The sequence below is a fragment of the Lissotriton vulgaris genome, chromosome 9 (genome assembly GCF_964263255.1).
Source record: "Lissotriton vulgaris chromosome 9, aLisVul1.2, whole genome shotgun sequence".
NCBI lineage: Eukaryota > Metazoa > Chordata > Amphibia > Caudata > Salamandridae > Lissotriton > Lissotriton vulgaris.
In genome coordinates this window covers 1,213,331,627-1,213,351,368 of record NC_141697.1, presented here as the reverse complement: position 1 = coordinate 1,213,351,368, position 19,742 = coordinate 1,213,331,627, and the positions used below count along the sequence as shown (strand labels likewise).

At 41.3% G+C, this 19,742-nt stretch overlaps 1 protein-coding gene across 1 annotated transcript in view; it reads left to right on the top strand.

The window, feature by feature from the left end:
• LOC147693061 (collagen alpha-1(VII) chain-like) overlaps nucleotides 1–19,742 on the top strand; it is a 398,052-nt gene that overhangs the window by 127,080 nt on the left and 251,230 nt on the right. Inside the window, exons 5-6 of the mRNA XM_086939575.1 lie at nucleotides 4,281–4,374; nucleotides 13,816–13,977. Of these exons, the coding sequence (XP_086795701.1) occupies nucleotides 4,281–4,374; nucleotides 13,816–13,977 (256 nt within the window). The remainder of the gene's footprint in view (nucleotides 1–4,280; nucleotides 4,375–13,815; nucleotides 13,978–19,742) is intronic.

Below are 19,742 nucleotides of genomic sequence, written 5' to 3'. Positions count from 1 at the left end.
CCATCCGTATGGGATCAAGATCATTACCTACGCGGACGATACTCAGCTGGTGGTCTCTCTGGCTCAAGAAGGGGGCTCCTTAGAAGGGGTGGATCTTGCAGGCTGTCTGGAGAGGGTCAAGAGCTGGATGACCAAATCTTGTCTCAAACTCAATGGAGACAAGACTGAGCTCATGCTACTGGGTCGGCTCGCACCAGCTTCCATCGATGCACTTTGGCCACCCTCTTTGGGCCCTGCTCCGGCACCCAAGGATACCATCAAGAGCCTTGGCATCTGGCTGGATAGGTCTTTGTCATTTGCCATCAGGCAACTAGACTATCTGCCATCTGCTTTGGCATTCTCAGAGTCATCAGAAAGATCCTCCCTCTGCTTCCTTTTGAAGCAAAAAAGACCGTGATACAGGGCCTGATTCAATCCCGTCTGGATTTCGGGAATGCCCTGTATCTGGGAGCCCCTGACTTCACTCTGCGCAAATTACAAATAATACAAAACTGTGCTGCCCGGACGCTTCAGCAAATCCCTCGTAGATCATCTGTGAAGTCTGGGCTAATAAGGCTACACTGGCTCCCCGTTAGGGAGAGAGTCAGCTTCAAATCCCTTTGTATTGCTCACCAGACAATCTGGTCCATGGGCCCAGCAATCAATCTATCCCTTATCACTCCCTACCACCCTGCTAGACAGTTGCGCTCAACCCTTGCCACTCTGGCTACAGTTCCCAAAATAAAGAGAACAAGAGCGGGAGGCCGCTCCTTCTCCTATAATGTGGCCTAGATGTGGAATGCTCTTCCCCAACATCTAAGGTCCAACCCCGATCTCACTTCATTCCGTAAGCAGCTGAAAACGTTCCTGTTTAATAAACAGTAGTCGGGCTTGATATATCTTCTCATTAACCAAATTCTCAGCTGCAATCTCAGCGCTTGGACGCCTCAGGGCAGCTATGTGCGCTATACAAAAATCATTTTCATTTCATTTCACTGTTTGTCTCCCTGAGGAAATGTTGAGTAACCTCTAGACGCAGGGGGCTACAGTGGTTAATAACAGGAAGTGGTTACTGTGACTAATGAAATGTTCTACCGTAATGAAATTAAGCATGGGCGAATTTTGCGAATCTCGCGTTCGCGAATTTTGCGGATTTGCGAACTCGCAATCCGCAAAATCCGCGAATTCTCGCAAATTTGCGGATTTTTTTTTTGTGTTCGCGCGGGTTTCTGCCAGTTCGCGAGGGTTTTGTACAATTTCGCAAACGCGAACTTACCTGTCGGGTCGCAAGTTTTGCGAACTTGTTGTTTCTACGTGTCCAGCCTGTTTGGGACACTCTTCTTCATCACTGCCACTCTCTGTCACCACTGCCACTCTCTGACTACTCATGCCACCCTCTGGCCCACCCATGCCACCCTCTGTTTCATCACAGCACCCTCTGGTTGTCCAGTCAGTGTACATTATTGTGGCAAAGCAAAGCACACCTTCCCTGCCTCAAGTGACCTGAATTAATTTGGGGCTGATTAATGTGTCACAGAATATTTTTTTAGCTGGCACCTGCTTCCTTAGTGCTTCCTGATTAGTGATCTTTTGCACTTGCTAAGTGCTTTCATTGTTGCAAAATTAGTTACAACACCTGCCCTGCCCCAACTGACAATAATGAATTAGGGGCTGCTTAATGGATTTGAACTTCCAGCCTGGCTCCTGCTTGTCTCCCTTAGCTGTAATTCAGGACCTTTGTGGCATATGTGTAACTATTCTGAGGTTCAGAGCAGGGTCACATAATAGTTGCAAGTAGGCAACTGAACTCTGGAGGGGCCCCTCAGGAAGCTCTACAGGAAATGGCTACTAATGATGAGCCTGAACTTTTGAACCTGGTAAGTAGTTTCAGTTTTGCTAAGATTGTATTTCTGCAATTTAGCGCTTATTCGCGGGGCGCGAAGTTGTACTGGGAAGCCGCGAACTCACGCGAACAGTGCGAGCAAGCTATAAAATCCGCTGCTCGCGGATTTGCGGATTTTGCGGGAGATTCGCGAATCTCGCGGATTGCGAATTTACCGAAAATCCGCAAAATCCGCGAGCGAAACGGATTTTCCGCCCATACTTAAATGAAATGTTTTACCCTCTTTCAAGGCACGGTTTATTCCTGCAGCTAGGAAATGTTACTGCTGAGTAAGGCAGCGTTTACCCTTCTAATGAAATGCATAAAGAGTTAATGTTGTAGTGATTCTGGAATTGCCCTAATGGTTTTCATTCTAGATGTGCTGCATTGATGATGAAATGCCCCTTTACTCCCTTAATGAAATGTACTGTTGAAATGTATCTTATTGCTAACTGAACTGTTCAGTTCTGGCTAACAGCTTGGTTATTCCTGCTAAAGGGGTCTAAGGGAATGTTCACCCTTGCTTGGTGAGAAGTTGGGTGAAACGCCTACAGTTATTCATTTTAGTATTTATTGCTGAGTGAGGAAACCCATGTGGTTTTTAAGAGAAGCTAATAAGTAATACACCTGTGAATTCTTGATAACCCTGATGCTAATCTTACTAAAATACCTTATTGATTTGAATCCAGCATACTGGTGTGCTCTCAGTCATTGCGTGTGCATTTATTGTCTCAGTGGATGCGTGTGCTGTGTAGTCACTTAACACCTGAGCTTGCGGGTGCCTACCTTCTCGTGCCAGGCTACCCCCATGGAACTGGTGACCCCAGTTCTTACAGTGACACTATGATGATTCATGGCATGCTGAGTGTGGATGCTGTGATAATGCATTTGATGATGCTGTGAGAATGTGATGATGCATAGAATGTTGAGTGGATGCTGTGAGAATATGATGTTGCATGGAATGCTGAGTGTGATGATGCATAGAATGTTGGTGTAGGTGTGCTGGGCGATGCTTGGGAGCTGAGTACAGTTAGATGGAGAAGGGAAAAATGTATCTCTTACCTGAGTAGCCCCTGACTACAACACACAATACAGGAGAACCAGGAGTAAGGGTAGTAGCCCACCATAGGGTGGCAAAAAGCGTAGCAACTGGCACTTGCCTGGTCTATTGTATCAAGAGATTATGACAACGGCAAGTATTACAACCTTCTGTCTATCATACATTTATGCCAGTGTTCTGTACTCTGCCTCTGTCCCCCCTGCTCTCTTTGCAGGTCAGTAATGTCCCATGCCTCTCTCTGAACATTGTGCATAGTGCTCGGGCTAAATTTGTCTGCTGCAGAGACCCCTGGACAGGGCCAGGGTCCCTCCTATTTAACCAGTCAGACTATTTAATGATCTCTTAAAAGGTATTCTGCCTTAACCTGGGTGTTTGGTTCTGTATTTAATCACTGTTTAATAATATGAAGCAGCCTCATGTTTAAAACAAGCACTGGCAATGCCAATATGTCTGGCTTGAAAGGAATATTGTATGGTAAGGTGAAGCACTACAATTATATAACATGGGAATGGATATGTATTTGTGAGGAAGCAAAGAACTGTAATTTTGGTTATGTTTAAAAGGTCAGTTAACAGTTGAACTTTGAAGCGAGACCTAAACATCCATGTTAATGACTGCCCAAACCCCATCTGTGCTGCTGCCAAAGAAAACACCCTAACATTTCTAGTTATTTAAGACACTTTAATAGCTTTACAATGTGATATGTGTGTCCCTAAATGTTAAAGCTCAGGCAGGGGGATAAAGAAAAAAATGATCACAGCTGTGTGGCCTATAAGCACTTTTTTTGTGGAAGTACACAACTTCTGCCCAATCAAAATATGTACTCCTGGCTCCGAACATTTGGGAGGAGCCATAGCCGATAAGCTGGAACATAATATGGAGTGACACATCCTCAACGTCCATAGGTTGTGTGATGTCACTTCCTGTAATGTCACTGCATACAGATGGCCCTATGCAATGTTTATTCACTTTCACTTCCCCTATGTTCTTGCTGAAACTATATCACTAACCAGGGAATTATCAGAAATTAAATATTGGTACGATACCATGTTTCAGTGGCTTATTGACAATATCCCTCAAGGATGTGGTGTGATTAATTGCCATATTTGGCACGACTAACGATGGCTTGATTGAACACTGCAGATGCATTGCTCCCGTCTTGTGTTTTGAGGCTTGTCAGCCATGATGACACTGAAAGGTGTATTGAATCACAGGTTCTAGCTGGATGTATGTAGAGTCCACATCACTCTTTCTCTGTGTCGCTCAATAACGATGTCCATGTCAACACAGTGGGGACCTGGAAGGATGTCTTTACCAGTTGACCTGTCCTCTGACGCTATCTCGCTTGCACCTTCCTAGATCGCTATTTTGATAACAGACGGGAAGTCGCAGGACGACGTGGACCAGGCAGCGCAGAGGCTCAAGAGCCAAGGAATCAAAGTATTTGCAGTGGGTAAGTGTCTGTCATACCTGGGGGGGGGGGGGCTGTCCTGCACTACTGGCAGAAAGCACTGGGAGGAGGAATACTTCCCATGGTCTCCCACATCGCTCCTTCCACTGTGTCCATACATCATCAGGACCATCTGTACACAGACACTTAAGATGGACAACAGAAGAGGAAGAAGTGGCCCTGCTGATCAGCCTGCTGCCTGTCACTTCTTACATAGTCATTGTTTACACCTGCACATTTGTGCGAAAATGGATTGTCAATGTCAATATGCGCCCGATTAACAAATATATATTTGCACATGTACTCCTAGGAACAGATGTAAATGTACAACTTTTTGGAAGTCACAAACATTCCCAGTACTGTGCTACCACATCATGTACACAAGATGCACCACAAAATTTCATAGTAGCATAAGACTCAAGAAATGAAAAATCCTAATAAATAAAAATACTTCTTAAATCAAAACTCTTGATTTCCATGGTGTGTGGTGATCAAGCGGCTACACACCAGAGGACAGGTGTTTCAGGGCAGTGTAACCCCCTTTTTCCAGCCTCGCATGCTGCATTCACTCCATTTATATTGAAGTATCATCTGGTGCAGCCAAGAGACCCACTGGCCACATCCTTGATGTGATCCACACATCTCTTCAGACCATGAGTACCACAAATTAATAAATGTCTTCCAGAACTTTCCAAACATTTTTGTTTGACCTATTGACAATGATTCAAGATACTTCCCTACTGGCCTTTGCTCATTTAGAAGATATTCTTTATAGCTTCAAAACCAGTTGATTGTAGTAGTCCACTCTACACCAAATATGTGGAATTCATGTCAAGTTGCCACACTGATTCAGTCTTAGCAGCCCATGATAAAGCTGTCCTCTAGCTGCCCTACACCATCAGCACGGTGAAGTTTTAAAAAAGGGAGTGAAAAGGGAGATCCATGCATAGTGTAGATGCTCCCGTGCCGAAGACCCTTTGCCCAAGCAGCTGTGCATGTTGCATTCCCTGCTGCATATAGTCCCAGGGCTTGGCTATCCACCTTTGGAAAGTGATCACGCGGCTGGTGAGTGGTGCCGCTGCCTTCCCTCTAGTACAATTTAGGGTTAAGAGAAGTGATGGCAAAGTAAACATTGCCTTGCAGCCTAGGTCCTGTCCACTTAGCTGGGACATCTGGTTGCAGGGATTGGTTGGGTGAAGTGACACTTCACCTCTGATGAAAATCAGGAACATTTCCTATCTTTGTGAAGATTGAAACTGCCCAACTTTACTAGCAAAGTTTTAATTTCACCCTCCACCCCTAATTTCCCTGTTCTACACCTCCTCATGTGGGTAACACAAGCACAGCAGTGCAGAATGGGTGGAAATGTCTAAACTTTCACCAAACCCACCTCAAAAAGCTCATGAGATATTTCTCAAAACCCACTGAAAATGTGTGAACATTTTTGAAAACAATGCTTTAGGACACTTTTTCCCAGTCTATCTCCCTGCCCAGTCATAGATGAGTCCGGATACCTTCACCGGGTGCAGAGAGGGTTCCCGCTGAGAGTGACCACATCCATATATATGATTCTGGGACTCTTCATTCATTTGGTCTAGATTCATATGTAATGTCTCGAGGGTTAGCCTGCTGTCCATCAGGGTGTGTGTAGAAGGAATGGAGGTCACAGAGTCACCTAAACACATCTGGCTTGAACTGAGGCGTGATTTCAATATTTTAATAAAAATACCATATTTTGTAATCTTTCTATCACTGTGTATTTCCTGTGTAGTCCCAACACAACAGGTTCCATCTGCCTGTCTGGCAGGGAACCAACATTTTAATATGGTTGCTTCCCCCTCCCCGGACACCTGCGGCGAGGCGTCATGATGTCACTCTTCAGGGGATGGGTTGATACCTTACTGTACGTATGTTGTGGTTTGTGGTATGGAAACAATATTCAATTTGCCAAGCATGACAGCTTTCTAGAGTATGAACATTCTTTCTGTGGCCCCACTACATATATATTATTGCATTCACTTCTTCAAGATGGCCGTGAGAGCGCGTTGCCGCCAGGAAAGGTGCAGATATTTTCAGCTTAAAATGGTGTCTCCCCGAGTTGTTTGCAGTAAGGTGGAGCCACCATCAGGTGCTGCCCATACCGGTGCAACATTACCTCACCCTCAGGAAGTGTCATCCGAGCCGCCATTGGTTAGAGGGTAGCTGAGCTGATGGTCGCCTTACAAATGCAGTCAAAACCTATAGCAAAGTTTCCATTTCAAATTATAATTGATCTTACAATAATAACAATTATTGTAAACAATTATTAGATTCCTTTAGGACCTATGCTAAATGGAGCAAGAATTTACCTGTCAATGCAGAATTGCTAATGCCCCTGAAGGCAGTATATTTCTATGGGAACCTCAGCGCACAGAGAACATCTTTCAGCCTGTTTGACAAGAAGCCCAGCAGTGTGGGGCAATTAACAGCCACTAACACAGTGTGTGAAAAATAATAAAAGATGTATAACAATATTCATTGTTTGATTCTGTACTTTTTCAATAGCCCACAAAAGCAAATGTGAAGAATGGAATGCAATCAGACAGCAACTGCTGCCAAGTTACTGGTGCCAACTAAATCTGCAGCATGTTCATAGGTGCAGAGAAAGCAGGAATGCCCACAAGCGTTGGGTAGGCCAATAATAGGGAACTCTGCAGCTACAGGCAGGCCAAACATATGGAACTCTGGAAGCTAAGGGTAGTCCAATGATCGAGAACTCCAGTTATGAGTAGACCAATAATAGGGAACTCCACAACTAACGTAGGCCAATAATGCAGAACTCCACAGCTATAGGTATGCCAATAATGCGGAACTCCACAACTGCAGGTATGCCAATAATAGGGAACTCCACAACTAGGGGTAGGGCAATATTAGGCAACTTCTCAACTACGAGTAGGCCAATAATATGGATCTCCTCAACTACGGTTAGGCTAATAATTCGGAACTCTACAACTATGGAATATCCAATAATACGGAACACCACAACTATGGGTAGGCTAATAATAGGTAACTCCACTACTACGGGTGTGCCAATTATACCGAACTCCACAACTACGGGTAGGCTAGTCATAGGGAACTCCACGACTATGGGTAGGGCAATAATAGGGAACTCCACAACTACGGTTAGGCCAATAATACAGAACTCTACAACTATGGATAGGGCAATAAAGGAGAACTCCTCAAGCTATCAACAGAACAATAATAGAAACCCCCACAATCTATTGGTAGACCAAATATAGGGAACTTCATAATCTCCTGGGAGGGTACTCTGCTAGTCATGGGTAGGCCAATAATAGTGAACTCTGCCTGTCATGGGTAAGCCAATAATAGTGAACTCTGTTAGTCGTGGGTAGGCCAATAATAGTGAACTCTGCTAGTCGTGGGTAGGCCAATAATAGTGAACTCTGCTAGTCATGGGTAGGCCAATAATAGTGAACTCTGCCTGTCATGGGAAAGCCAATAATAGTGAACTCTGCTAGTCGTGGGTGGGCCAATAATAGTGAACTCTGCTAGTCATGGGTGGGCCAATAATAGTTAACTCTGCTAGTCGTGGGTGGGCCAATAATAGTGAACTCTGCTAGTCGTGGGTGGGCCAATAATAGTGAACTCTGCTAGTCGGTGGTGGGCCAATAATAGTTAACTCTGCTAGTCGTTGGTGGGCCAATAATAGTGAACTCTGCTAGTCATGGGTGGGCCAATAATAGTTAACTCTGCTAGTCGTGGGTGGGCCAATAATAGTGAACTCTGCTAGTCGTGGGTAGGCCAATAATAGTGAACTCTGCTAGTCGTTGGTGGGCCAAAAATAGTGAACTCTGCTAGTCGTGGGTGGGCCAATAATAGTGAACTCTGCTAGTCGTGGGTAGGCCAATAATAGTTAACTCTGCTAGTCGTGGGTGGGCCAATAATAGTGAACTCTGCTAGTCGTGGGTGGGCCAATAATAGTGAACTCTGCTAGTCATGGGTGGGCCAATAATAGTGAACTCTGCTAGTCGTGGGTAGGCCAATAATAGTGAACTCTGCTAGTCGTGAGTAGGCCAATAATAGGGAACTCTGCAAGACTATGTATGTGCATACACATTTGGCAAAGCTGTGCCTTACTGGAGTTATTATTTGGCGTATATGGTCCAACTGCAGTCCGGCATCTTGGTTCATTATTAATGATGCTGATCAAGGGAGAGTAGGAGAGATGGGCAGAGAGTTGGCGGGAATAGTAAAGGGGAAAGAAGTTCAGCGTAACAGATATACAATGAATCACAGCAGTAGAAGGACTCTGAACTCCACTGAGAAAAACAGAGCCAGAAGTAGACAAAAGGCACCATCAGAGGTTGAAAACACCTAATAAGAGGAGCAATCCCTTCATAGATGTGGCAGCACCAGTGGGAAACGCAGAGACGGATGGTGAGGTAGCACGCCAGGGCATTTACTAGAGGTGTCCATGGGTAGCAGCTACTGTCCCAGAGATTCCCTTTGGTGACAACAGCACTGCCCTTTCACCCTACGGTCAAAGAGGACAAAGTAGGAAGAGAGATGATATTAGGTTTTGTTGGAGAAAAAACAACACATTGTAAATGAACATTTAGTTTGAAAATTCTCCCTCAAAAGATATTCTTTATGGGGAAATTGTTTTCCAAGAATAGTGTTACATAAATCTGTGTCACACGCAAAGTACTAAGTTCACAAATTTTGCAATTTTGTGAAGTACAAAATATGTGAACTTTTTTTTGTCAAAAAATATCCCAGCAGTAGCATAAGTAATGGAAGAAATTCTGCGAAGCAAGAAAAGGGTGAAGTAGCTCAGGCTATTACTAGGTGTCCATTTGGAGTTGTAAAGGGACCTTTATTAGCCACAAAAGGTACTGCACCCTTAATACAATTATAAAGAGAAATATTGCAGCTGAGCATACGTTTCCAATTGTTTTTATTGAAAGTGAGATTTTTGTTAGCTTGCATTTTAAAAAGGCACCATTGTTGTTTATTTAGCTTTGTTTGTGATATAAAGCTAACTAAAAAACAACGGTGAATTTTTAAAATGCACGCTAACAAAGGCGGCGACCTGCACAAACCATGAGAGGCACAGACGTTTTTCTGAAGTCAGTTCTTTTTATCCACATCCCCACACGAGCGAGATCCAGAGCCATTGGTGTATTTTGAACCCAATGTTTTCAATGCTTTGCTGGTTATTTTTTTATTTTGAGAAGATGTTGCCTTTGAAATCATCAGGTTTTAAACCCTGCTCTATATTTGCCCCTGACAGATGTCAGAACTGCACCAGGAGTGTTTGTATTTCTTTTGTCCTCAATACAAAGCAAGATCAATTGGTCTTTGCCTTCCGATTAACCCTAAAGGAAGAGACAGGCAGGCTACATTAAAGATGGCTTCTTTCAAAGTGTGGTTGATGTCCCCATTGAAGCTTAGATATCAATACAGGTTACGAAGCAAGTCTCAAACCAAATTTTCATGGAGGTCTCTGGCTTAACAGACTCAAAACATTAGAAAGAGCTTTACAATTATCCTTTGAGACATGGTAAGAAACAAAAGTGTTCCAACAACTGAAATAACTTATTTTTGAGCACACCCACTACGCCAATAACCTTCCTTTCAAATACGTGATAGTGAGGCAATCACGGAAGCGATGCATGCTATCGTTGGAGGCACGGTAATGGCTAGTAAGACCACAGCGACTTCAACTCTGGTCGTATCCAAGGCACGTTACCAGCTTCGGTCATTGCGGTTTCTAAGTCAATTTTGGATCCATCAATAAACTGCTCTTAATGTCGCTCGCTTCCTTGCAAGATTCTTCGACCACGGCTCTCAACACTTCTGCCCTCTTTAAGATGACAAAGCGGCTGATTGTTATGACATTGTTGGAGGTGCCACCATCAACTCCATTAAAATCATTTAAGACTGTATGCATTTTGTAGACCGCTAAAAGTCCACGTCTCCTTTTTTCAACTCACTGGATTTCCTGACTTTCACCATGTTACTGGAGTGTATGCTTTCAAGGTACGAAGGAGCTATTTTGTTCAGATTCCGCCTCTGTCCCAATGCCTCCTGCAGTTACTCGCACATAGGATGATGAGTGGGAAGGAAAGAATCTGCTTCTCCTTCCTTTGATATGAACTCTCTGTTATTACTGGATCTGCAGCACTTGAGTGAATCCAATGCTTTCCTAGAAGTCTTGAAAGTGGAAGATCGGCTTTCCACAGTGGATCGTGGTACGTTTTCTAAAGTTATCCACAAAGCTACAGACCCTTTTCTATTCTGGTCCATATGACTGAGGCAAAAACTTCCTTATTTACAGAGATTTTGTCTTGAAAACAAGTCATTGAAGCTTTGGTTTAATTGAATGGAGAGCTGATGGATCAGGTGTTCCAGTATAGGAAAACTCTCTTTCTACACATCTGATGTCATGGACCGTTTTGGGGAAGTACACGCCATCTCCTTTGGATCCCCCATATATCAGCTCCCTTCCTACTCCAGAGAGGTTGGTGCAGATATGCTGAGCTGAAGTAGGGAGAGCTGCCAGTCCGCAAATACCACCGAGCTGCAGTAGACAGAGCTGCCAGTCCACTGATACCACCAGATGGATTCCGCATGACTGGATCAGCGGGCCAGGGCAATGCTCGCTTCTGTATTGTGGCACCTAAGGCTAATAATGCAGCACGCTTGCTAGCATATTATTTGCATGGATTGTAGAGATGGCATCTGGAGTTAGCAGCCGCCTTCCAGATGATATGAAGACATCATTTTCTGGTTTGTATCGGAGAGGGATAGATGCTAAGCCTGCTATGCTAATTTGTATGGATACAGTTATCAGACGACATTCATGGAAGAGGATGAGTGGTTTCTCAGCAGATGACCAGGCCCCCCATCTCGATATCCGTCTGCATGGATTCAGGTGGTTTGGTGAGAGAGCTAATAATTCCAACAAGGATTAAACAGAGTAAGGCCACATAAAGAGCTCTAGGTTTAGCCTGACCTACCAGAAAATTCCATCGCCAATACAAGAAAAGTAGGCGGCTTTGGCGGACAGGGAGGATACTCCAGGTATTTTCTGTTCCCAAAAAGAAGTAGGTCTCTGGCGAATTTCGGATTTCCGATTCCTAGAGATGTTTCTATAGAAAAAGTTAAAAATGAGGCCCTCTTTCATGTTTTTGCTGACTTGTATTCGCAAAACTGAATTGTGTCTCTGGATTTGCAGGAGACTTACTTTCATACTGCTGTATGTCCTCAGTACAGGCAGTATTAATGAATTATTGTTGGAGCCCTACGTTCGCAATGGAAGGTCCTTCCATGCGGCCTCACAACAGCTCCAAGTGTACTCACAACAGAGTTAGCTGTCGTTGCAGCTTAACTTCACAGGCAGGCAATCTATGTGTATCAGCATTTACTTGATTAGCTCCCTGAAAACGCTTTCTCCTCAAGCGAGTAAGATATTTAGACATTACAACTTTGCATGATTTGATGTTCTCAATTAAGTGTGGTGATCTCAATTGGTACCAACTCAGAACTCAGTCGATCTACTTACTATACGTGCCGGATATTCATCAAATAGAAGCTTTTGCTTCTTCTGATAACCTAAGTCTCATTAAGTGGATAATGCCTCAATTTTCTTTTTTTTGAGAATCAAGTGGCTACACTAATACTCAGGGTAGTGAGTGTGATGGCTTCTTGTATATTTCTTCATGTTCACACACATGGACACTGCACAGTCGGTAACACCAGTTTTGCAGAAATCTTAAAGATATGCTTGTATTGGCGGGCAATCTGAGGCATCCCTTTGAAGGGGCAGGTGTTTCATCCAGCTTGACCCGATCTGATGCTGGTGACTGCCACTTCCCTGCTGTGGTGGCGTGCCCTGCTCACTTGGGCGATCTGAATTTCAGCACCATGTGGTCTTGAAGGGACACCAGCCTATATATAGACTAGTTGGGCAGGAAGGGGATGCATATGGCTCTCAAAGTATTCCTTCCTCATGTCCAGGGCAAGCAGGTGCAGATTCTTATTTAGAGTAGAGGAAGCTTGATGAAGAGGTGGTAGAACACATATTCCTCCTGTGGGGGGTGGGCTGAGGGAGTGGCTGGGGAGCACTTTGCAGAGGTGTCCTACAGGGCATGCCTTCTCATTTGCTCAAGACATGGTTTGGGTTAGGGGTCCCTAGTGGATGTATTGGACATACAGACTTCATGCCACCTATACCATTGATTCAATCAGTACATCAAAAAATCAGATTTCACAAATCAAATGTCAACTTGGTGACTGCAGATTGCTTCAGCAGACCTTGGTGTCCTGATCGGCTACAGTTTATGCAGGATGCTCAGAGAAGTCTTTCACTCAGGGAGGATTTGATGTCCTAGAGCAGCCCTCAATTTCAATATTTTCTCTGAAGGGCCAAGTCTTCATACTTGCCTAATGTAGCATCTGCTTTTATATGCCCTAAGTGATACTTTTATCTTCTTTCTTTCCATCGCCTCATTATTTGAATGAGGAAAAACAATTACACCATCTGAATCTTCATGGGGCTTTTGACATTAAATGGACTGGGGGTTTTTAGGACAGGTGAATATCTATTGATATTCTTTCTTGGTGCACAGAGATGAGTAAAGCAATCAGAAAGCAGACCATGCCTCTGTGGATCTCACTAGCAGTTGCTCGATCTTAGGAACTGGCTGCAAAGCAGTGCCTCGCGGCTTCAGAGTTCATTCCACATTGGGCACTGCTGCAGTTACTTATGCTTTTTTGAGGAGTGTCCCAATCCACGCCAGTTCCAGTGCAGCGACATGGTCCTCAGCCCATTCATTGCTAAGCATTACTACATTTCTTCTGACGAGTGTGAACATTCTATATTTGGTAGAGCGGTCCATCATTCTTTTATGCTTTGGGCTGGGGACCCTTGACCAACCTGCTGAATACTACTTTGTGAGGGTTTGTTTACAGAATACATGGAGTGAGTGAAACCATTAGAAGAACATGTTACCTTCGGTAACGTTCTTTCTGATGGTTACGAGTTCTCCTACAAATGTTACCAAAGGTATGTTACTTGTGTTTTGTACAACTTTCTAGCAGGCCCATGCAAAGTCCAGACTCTAGAAATGATGTGATTTGCAAAGGTATTAATTAAATGCTTAACCTCCATCATAAATTCAATTCACAAGAATACTCTTCACAAGAACCAGGGATAAAAATAGCAAATTGATCATGAAAATTTGGTGATGCGCACAATGGAACTGAGAACAACTGAGTCTGTGTCAGGTGTGAGTTTAAAGAACTGGGTGACAAGGGGCAAACTAGGTGGACCTGAGTGGTGTTTGGCTGCAGTCAAAATATAATTATTATATATATTTTCAGCTACTGTTGGTTCAGTGGGACTCACAGTGCCTTATTTCTCCTCTCTCACCTTCACAGGGATCAAGAACGCTGACAGTCCAGAGCTCATTAGGGTGGCATCCACCCCATCCGACGACTACTTCTTTTACGTCACCGACTTCAAGATCCTGGGGACGCTCTTGCCGCTGGTGTCTCGGAGGGTGTGCACGAGCACCGGAGGGGTCCTGGAAACCGAAGGCAGTAAGCAATGACCGCCCATCTTTGGGCCCAAATATGATAGTAGGAGATAGTTAACAAAGAAGCAGAACTTTATGGCACACACTAATATTTAAGTTTTATTATACTCACTTATTTAATATGTCTGCAACACACTCACAACATGGCTTCTCTCACTGTGCCAAAGAATCTTACACAGTTAGTAGCGACATGGGCAATGGAGTATAGCTCTATTCAATAACAATGTTTAGGATAGAAGTGTTGGTCTTAAAAGGATGCTTTTGTGTCATGGAGGTAGGGTGGAGACGTTGAAAATGGCTGGTGGAGACTTAGAATGTGGGAGGCGAAAAGAATGAAAAGCAGGGAGAAAAGTTGTGTTGGCACTGCCTAATTACAATGGGAAGGTTTGCATTCACTATGAAGTTAAAGAGGCAGGCGGCAGCAACTGTCAAATAAAGACCTTTGTAGGCGATAACTTTATATTTCACGACTGGTAGTGACATGGAGTATGTGGCTCTCATTAGGTGATTTTACACAGTGGCATCAGCTAGTGGGCATAACTACTCACTTCATTGTCTCCTATGAGCGAAAGGTCGATACAAAATGGACTACAATCATAGTGGACTATGGAGTCCGGTAATCACAGAAGTAGCAAATACAGTTCCAAATTTATAGTCTCCTATATTCTTTCCGGATAACATTGCCTCAGTATTTCACACCGGTGGATTTGGTCTGGATTAGAAGTGGCATTAGACATGGATTAGATGTGGTGAGATGAGGGTTAGATGCAGATTTTATGCAAGTTAAAGATAACGTGCACCGATTCTGTCCAATAGGTACTAGCAGCTTAAACCGGCTTCATACCTTAGTTCTACATACTACATACTTCTACATACTCTGTCTTTACTCGTCGACACAACGCTTTTCCATCTTTGGCAGAGACACCACTATGGCAAGCGGATGAGGGCACTGCTTGTCGTTTTGGTGGTTCAACCAGAGAAGACCTACTCCATCTGGTTGGCATCTGCCCAAACTTAAAGAAAGCTGGGTGAGACTTACTGAGAAAAGCATTCAATTCCAAAGGGGTTCGAATTTGTAGGCAGGCCATTATTGCCTGCTTAAATCCCGATGACCCTATATTAAACAGTTGATTCATTAAATTACTCACCAAATTCGAACAAGGTCTTGGTCATTAAGTGCAGAACGTCGTGATTACGTTCTTGGCTCCTGCTCTAATGTAGTTCACCACACGAACTGAGAGTATTTTATATAAATTCACTGAGCTATTTATTGTTATTTATTCCTTTGCTATGGGTTTAATTAACTGTTGCAAATAAAAATAAACTGATTTGAAAGGTAAATGTAAATTAGACGTGCCTTAGATGTGGATTAAGAACAAATTAGAAGAATATTGGAAGTATGTGAGATGTGGATGTGAAGGAGGTGTGGGTTAGATGTAAATTAGAAGTGGATTGGGCGGAGAATAGACGCAGATTATAAATTGATTATATGTGGAAAGGGTGAATGAGGTGTGGCTTAGATGTACATTAGAAGTGGATTGGATGCAGCATAAACACTGGTTATAAATCAATTATATGTGGATGAGGTGTGGATTAGATTCAGATTAAATGAATGTTGGAAGCATGTTAGATGTGGATGAGGTGTGGATTAGATGTTTATTAGAATTTAACTGGATGCAGAATAGACAATGATTATATGTGGATGAGGTGTGGATTAGATGTTAATTAGAATTTAACTGGATGCAGAATAGACAATTATTATATGTGGATGAGGTGTGGCTTAGATGTACATTAGAAGTGGATTGGATGCAGCATAAACACTGGTTATAAATCAATTATATGTGGATGAGGTGTGGATTAGATTCAGATTAAATGAATGTTGGAAGCATGTTAGATGTGGATGAGGTGTGGATTAGATGTTTATTAGAATTTAACTGGATGCAGAATAGACAATGATTATATGTGGATGAGGTGTGGATTAGATGTTAATTAGAATTTAACTGGATGCAGAATAGACAATTATTATATGTGGATGAGGTGTGGATTAGATGTAAATTAGAAGTGGATTGGATGCAAAATAGACATTGTTTATAAATCAATTATAAATGGATGAGGTCTGGATTAAATGCAGATTAGATATCGATTAGAACTGGATTGGATGTGGACGACATGTGAATTAGATACAAATTTTAATATAGGTAAAGTGTTCATTAGATATAGGTTAAACCTATAGATTACATGTGGATGAAGTTATAGACCAGTTGCATGCAGATGAGGGTAAGTAGTCATAATATCGAGTTTTTTATTTCGACTAGACATAATATCGAGTTTTTATTTCGACTAGACATAATATCGACTAGACATAATATAGTCTACAAAAATATCGACTAGAAAAATGTAATATCGACTAGAATAGCAATAATATCGATTCAAAAATATAGAATGGACATAATATCGACTAGACAGAATATAGACAACAAAAAAATCGATTTTAAGGTAAGTTAATATTAATGTTTAATTTTTGTGTAATATAATTCTGTAGCGGGTTGTGGGTTTATAGGGGAATAGGGTGGGAAGTAATTTAAATATAATATAATTACTTAAATATGTTATTTAAATAATTGGTATTTATTTAAAAATAATTGCTAATTAATTATTAATTGGTAATTAATTAAAATATAATTGGTAATTAATTTTAATTGATTAATTGATATATATTTTATTTTTAGTCTTTTATTTTCTGTAGCGGGTTGTGGGTTTATAGGGGATTAGGGTGGGAAGTAATTTAATTGGTAATTAATTAAAATATAATTGGTAATTAATTTTAATTGATTAATTGATATATATTTTATTTTTAGTCTTTTATTTTCTGTAGCGGGTTGTGGGTTTATAGGGGATTAGGGTGGGAAGTAATTTAATATGTTATTTAATTTATTGATATTTATGTAGAATTAAAAGGGAATTAATTATTAATTGGTAATTAATTACAATATAATTGGTAAATACATTTAAATGATTAATTAATAAATATGTTAATTTAATTAATTTAATTTCTGTAGTGGGTTGTGTGTTTATAGAGGAATAGTTTTGGAAGTAATTTAATTGTAAATAATTATATTGTTTAAATAAATATATAGTTTAATTTGTAAAATATGTTTACATTTTAAATTCATTGATTATTAATAGGTAAATTATTAGTATTAGTAGGTAATTTATATTATTAAATAAATATTATTTCTCAATTTAATAGATTATTTAATATATTTTACACAATTCTAAAATAATTAAATTAATTTGTAATAGATTTTACTGCTTATGTTATTTATATTTATATAAGAAGTATTTACTTTCCCTACTGTTACACTCACTGGAGCTGGATTAGTAATTTTAACCCCTACGCTATCCAACGCTTTCCCTACTGTTACACTCTCTGGAGTTGGAATAGTAAATTTTGCCCCTACGCTTTCCAACACTTACCCTACTGTTACACTCTCTAGAGTTGGAATAGTAAATTTTACCCCTACGCTATCCAATGCTTACCCTTCTGTTACACTCACTGGAGTTGGAATAGTAATTTAAACCCCTACGCTATCCAAAGTTTTCCCTACTGTTACACTCTCTGGAGTTGGAATAGTAAATGTTACCCCTTTGCTATCCAACGCTTACTTTACTGTTACACTCTGTGGAGTTGGAATAGTAAATTTTACCCCTACGCTATCCGATGTTTACCCTACTGTTACACTCACTGGAGTTGGAATAGTAATTTAAACCCTTACGCTATCCAACGCTTTCCCTACTGTTGCAATTATTGGAGTGGTAATAGTAATTTTTACCCTTACTCTATCCAACCCTTTCCCTACTGTTGCACTCTCTGGAGTGGTATTAGTAATTTTTACCCCTACACTATCCAACGCTTTCCCCACTGTTGCACTCTCTGGAGTTTGAATAGTAATTTATACCCCTACGCTATCCAATGCTTTCCCTACTGTTGCACTCACTGGAGTTGGAATAGTAATTTTAACCCCTACGCTATCCAAAGCTTTCCCTACTGTGACACTCTCTGGAGTTGGAATAGTAATTTTTACCCTTACGCTATCCAACGCTTACCCTACTGTTACACTCACTGGAGTTGGAATAGTAATTGTTACCCCGACGCTATCCAATGCTTACCCTACTGTTGCACTCACTGGAGTTGGAATAGTAATTTAAACCCCTACGCTATCCAACGCTTTCCCTACTGTTGCACTCACTGGAGTTGGAATGGTAATTTTAACCCCTACACTATCCAACGCTTTCTCTACTGTTGCACTCTCTGGAGTTGGAATAGCAATTTAAACCCCTACGCTTTCCAATGCTTTTCCTACTGTTGCACTCTCTGGAGTGGGAATATTAATTTTTACCCCTACGCTATCCAAAGCTTTCCCTACTGTTACACTCACTGGAGTGGGAATAGTAATTTTAACCTCTATGCTATCCAACGCTTACCCTACTCTTGCACTCACTGGAGTTGTTACAGTACATTTAACCCTCTTGCTATCGTACGGTAAAAATATTGTAAATGTTTTGTTAATAATATGTAGATATATATATATATATATATATATATATATATGTTTAAAAAAAAATGTAAGTTACATTAATTATTTCTTAATTTTACGTTTATATTTTAAATATGTTTATATTAAATTAATTTAATGTTATCTTACTTTTAAGTTACTTTTAACATATTTAAAAAACATTATATTTTGACATTCTATATTTTTTACACTCGATATTTTGGAGTCGATATTTTTGTACTTACCTGTTTGAAGATAGGAAGTCGATATTCTGTCAGTCGATATTTTATCCTCGATATTTTGGCATCTCGATATTTTGTCAGTCGATGTTCTGTCAGTGATCCGCAGATGAGAAGTAAATGAGATGCGGATGAAGTGTAGGTTAGATGTTGTTTTAATGCAGATTATTGTGAAATAAATGCAGGTAGGCATCAATTGAGTCTGAAAGAGCTCTGTGTATGAGCCGTATTAGATGCAGACTACATACCAATGGGAAGTACATTAGATATGGATGAGGTATTGATTGCATCAAATGCAGTTTATAAACATATTAGATGTGCAAGAAGTGTGGATTAAATGCAGATTACAAAGACATAAGAGGATTAAATGTGGATAAACTATGGTTGAGATGTAGATCCATTAGATGGTGATCGGATGTACCGTTGATGTTTCATTATCCCTCTGTGGGTGCAGACTCTATGTCAAGCTGGCTAAAATCTGAGCCGGAGGGAAATTACTCTTTGTGTTACCTTTCGGAAAGCAAAAATCTTATGTGATGCTCCTAAACTAATTCTATATTCATTTCCCATAGGACATTAGTCTAAATGGCTGGTCTTCTAGGGATTAGTAGTTATATCAGATTTGACTGTTGTACTTCAGTCCAAATGAGTCATGCTGCAGTTCTAGCTGAACTCCTTAAGAAGGCTTTTTCTAATGTTCAGATGCATGTATCCCAGTTTTCCTCTGACATACTTTTGGAATGCACCATAAAGTCTAGAAGAATGACTACATAAAGAACATCTGGGATGGGCTACATCTTTTTAAATGGCTTAAAATCAATGCACTAGCAGCAGAGATGAGTGACCTAAATTTTGCAAGTAGATGGTGAGAAAGCACTTTAGTCCCTACCAGGGATAGCGGTCCGGTCAAGCCCGCCCTTCCCAGAGCATCACTACATGGCCATGATGAGGTATTTGACTTGGTGGTCCTCATC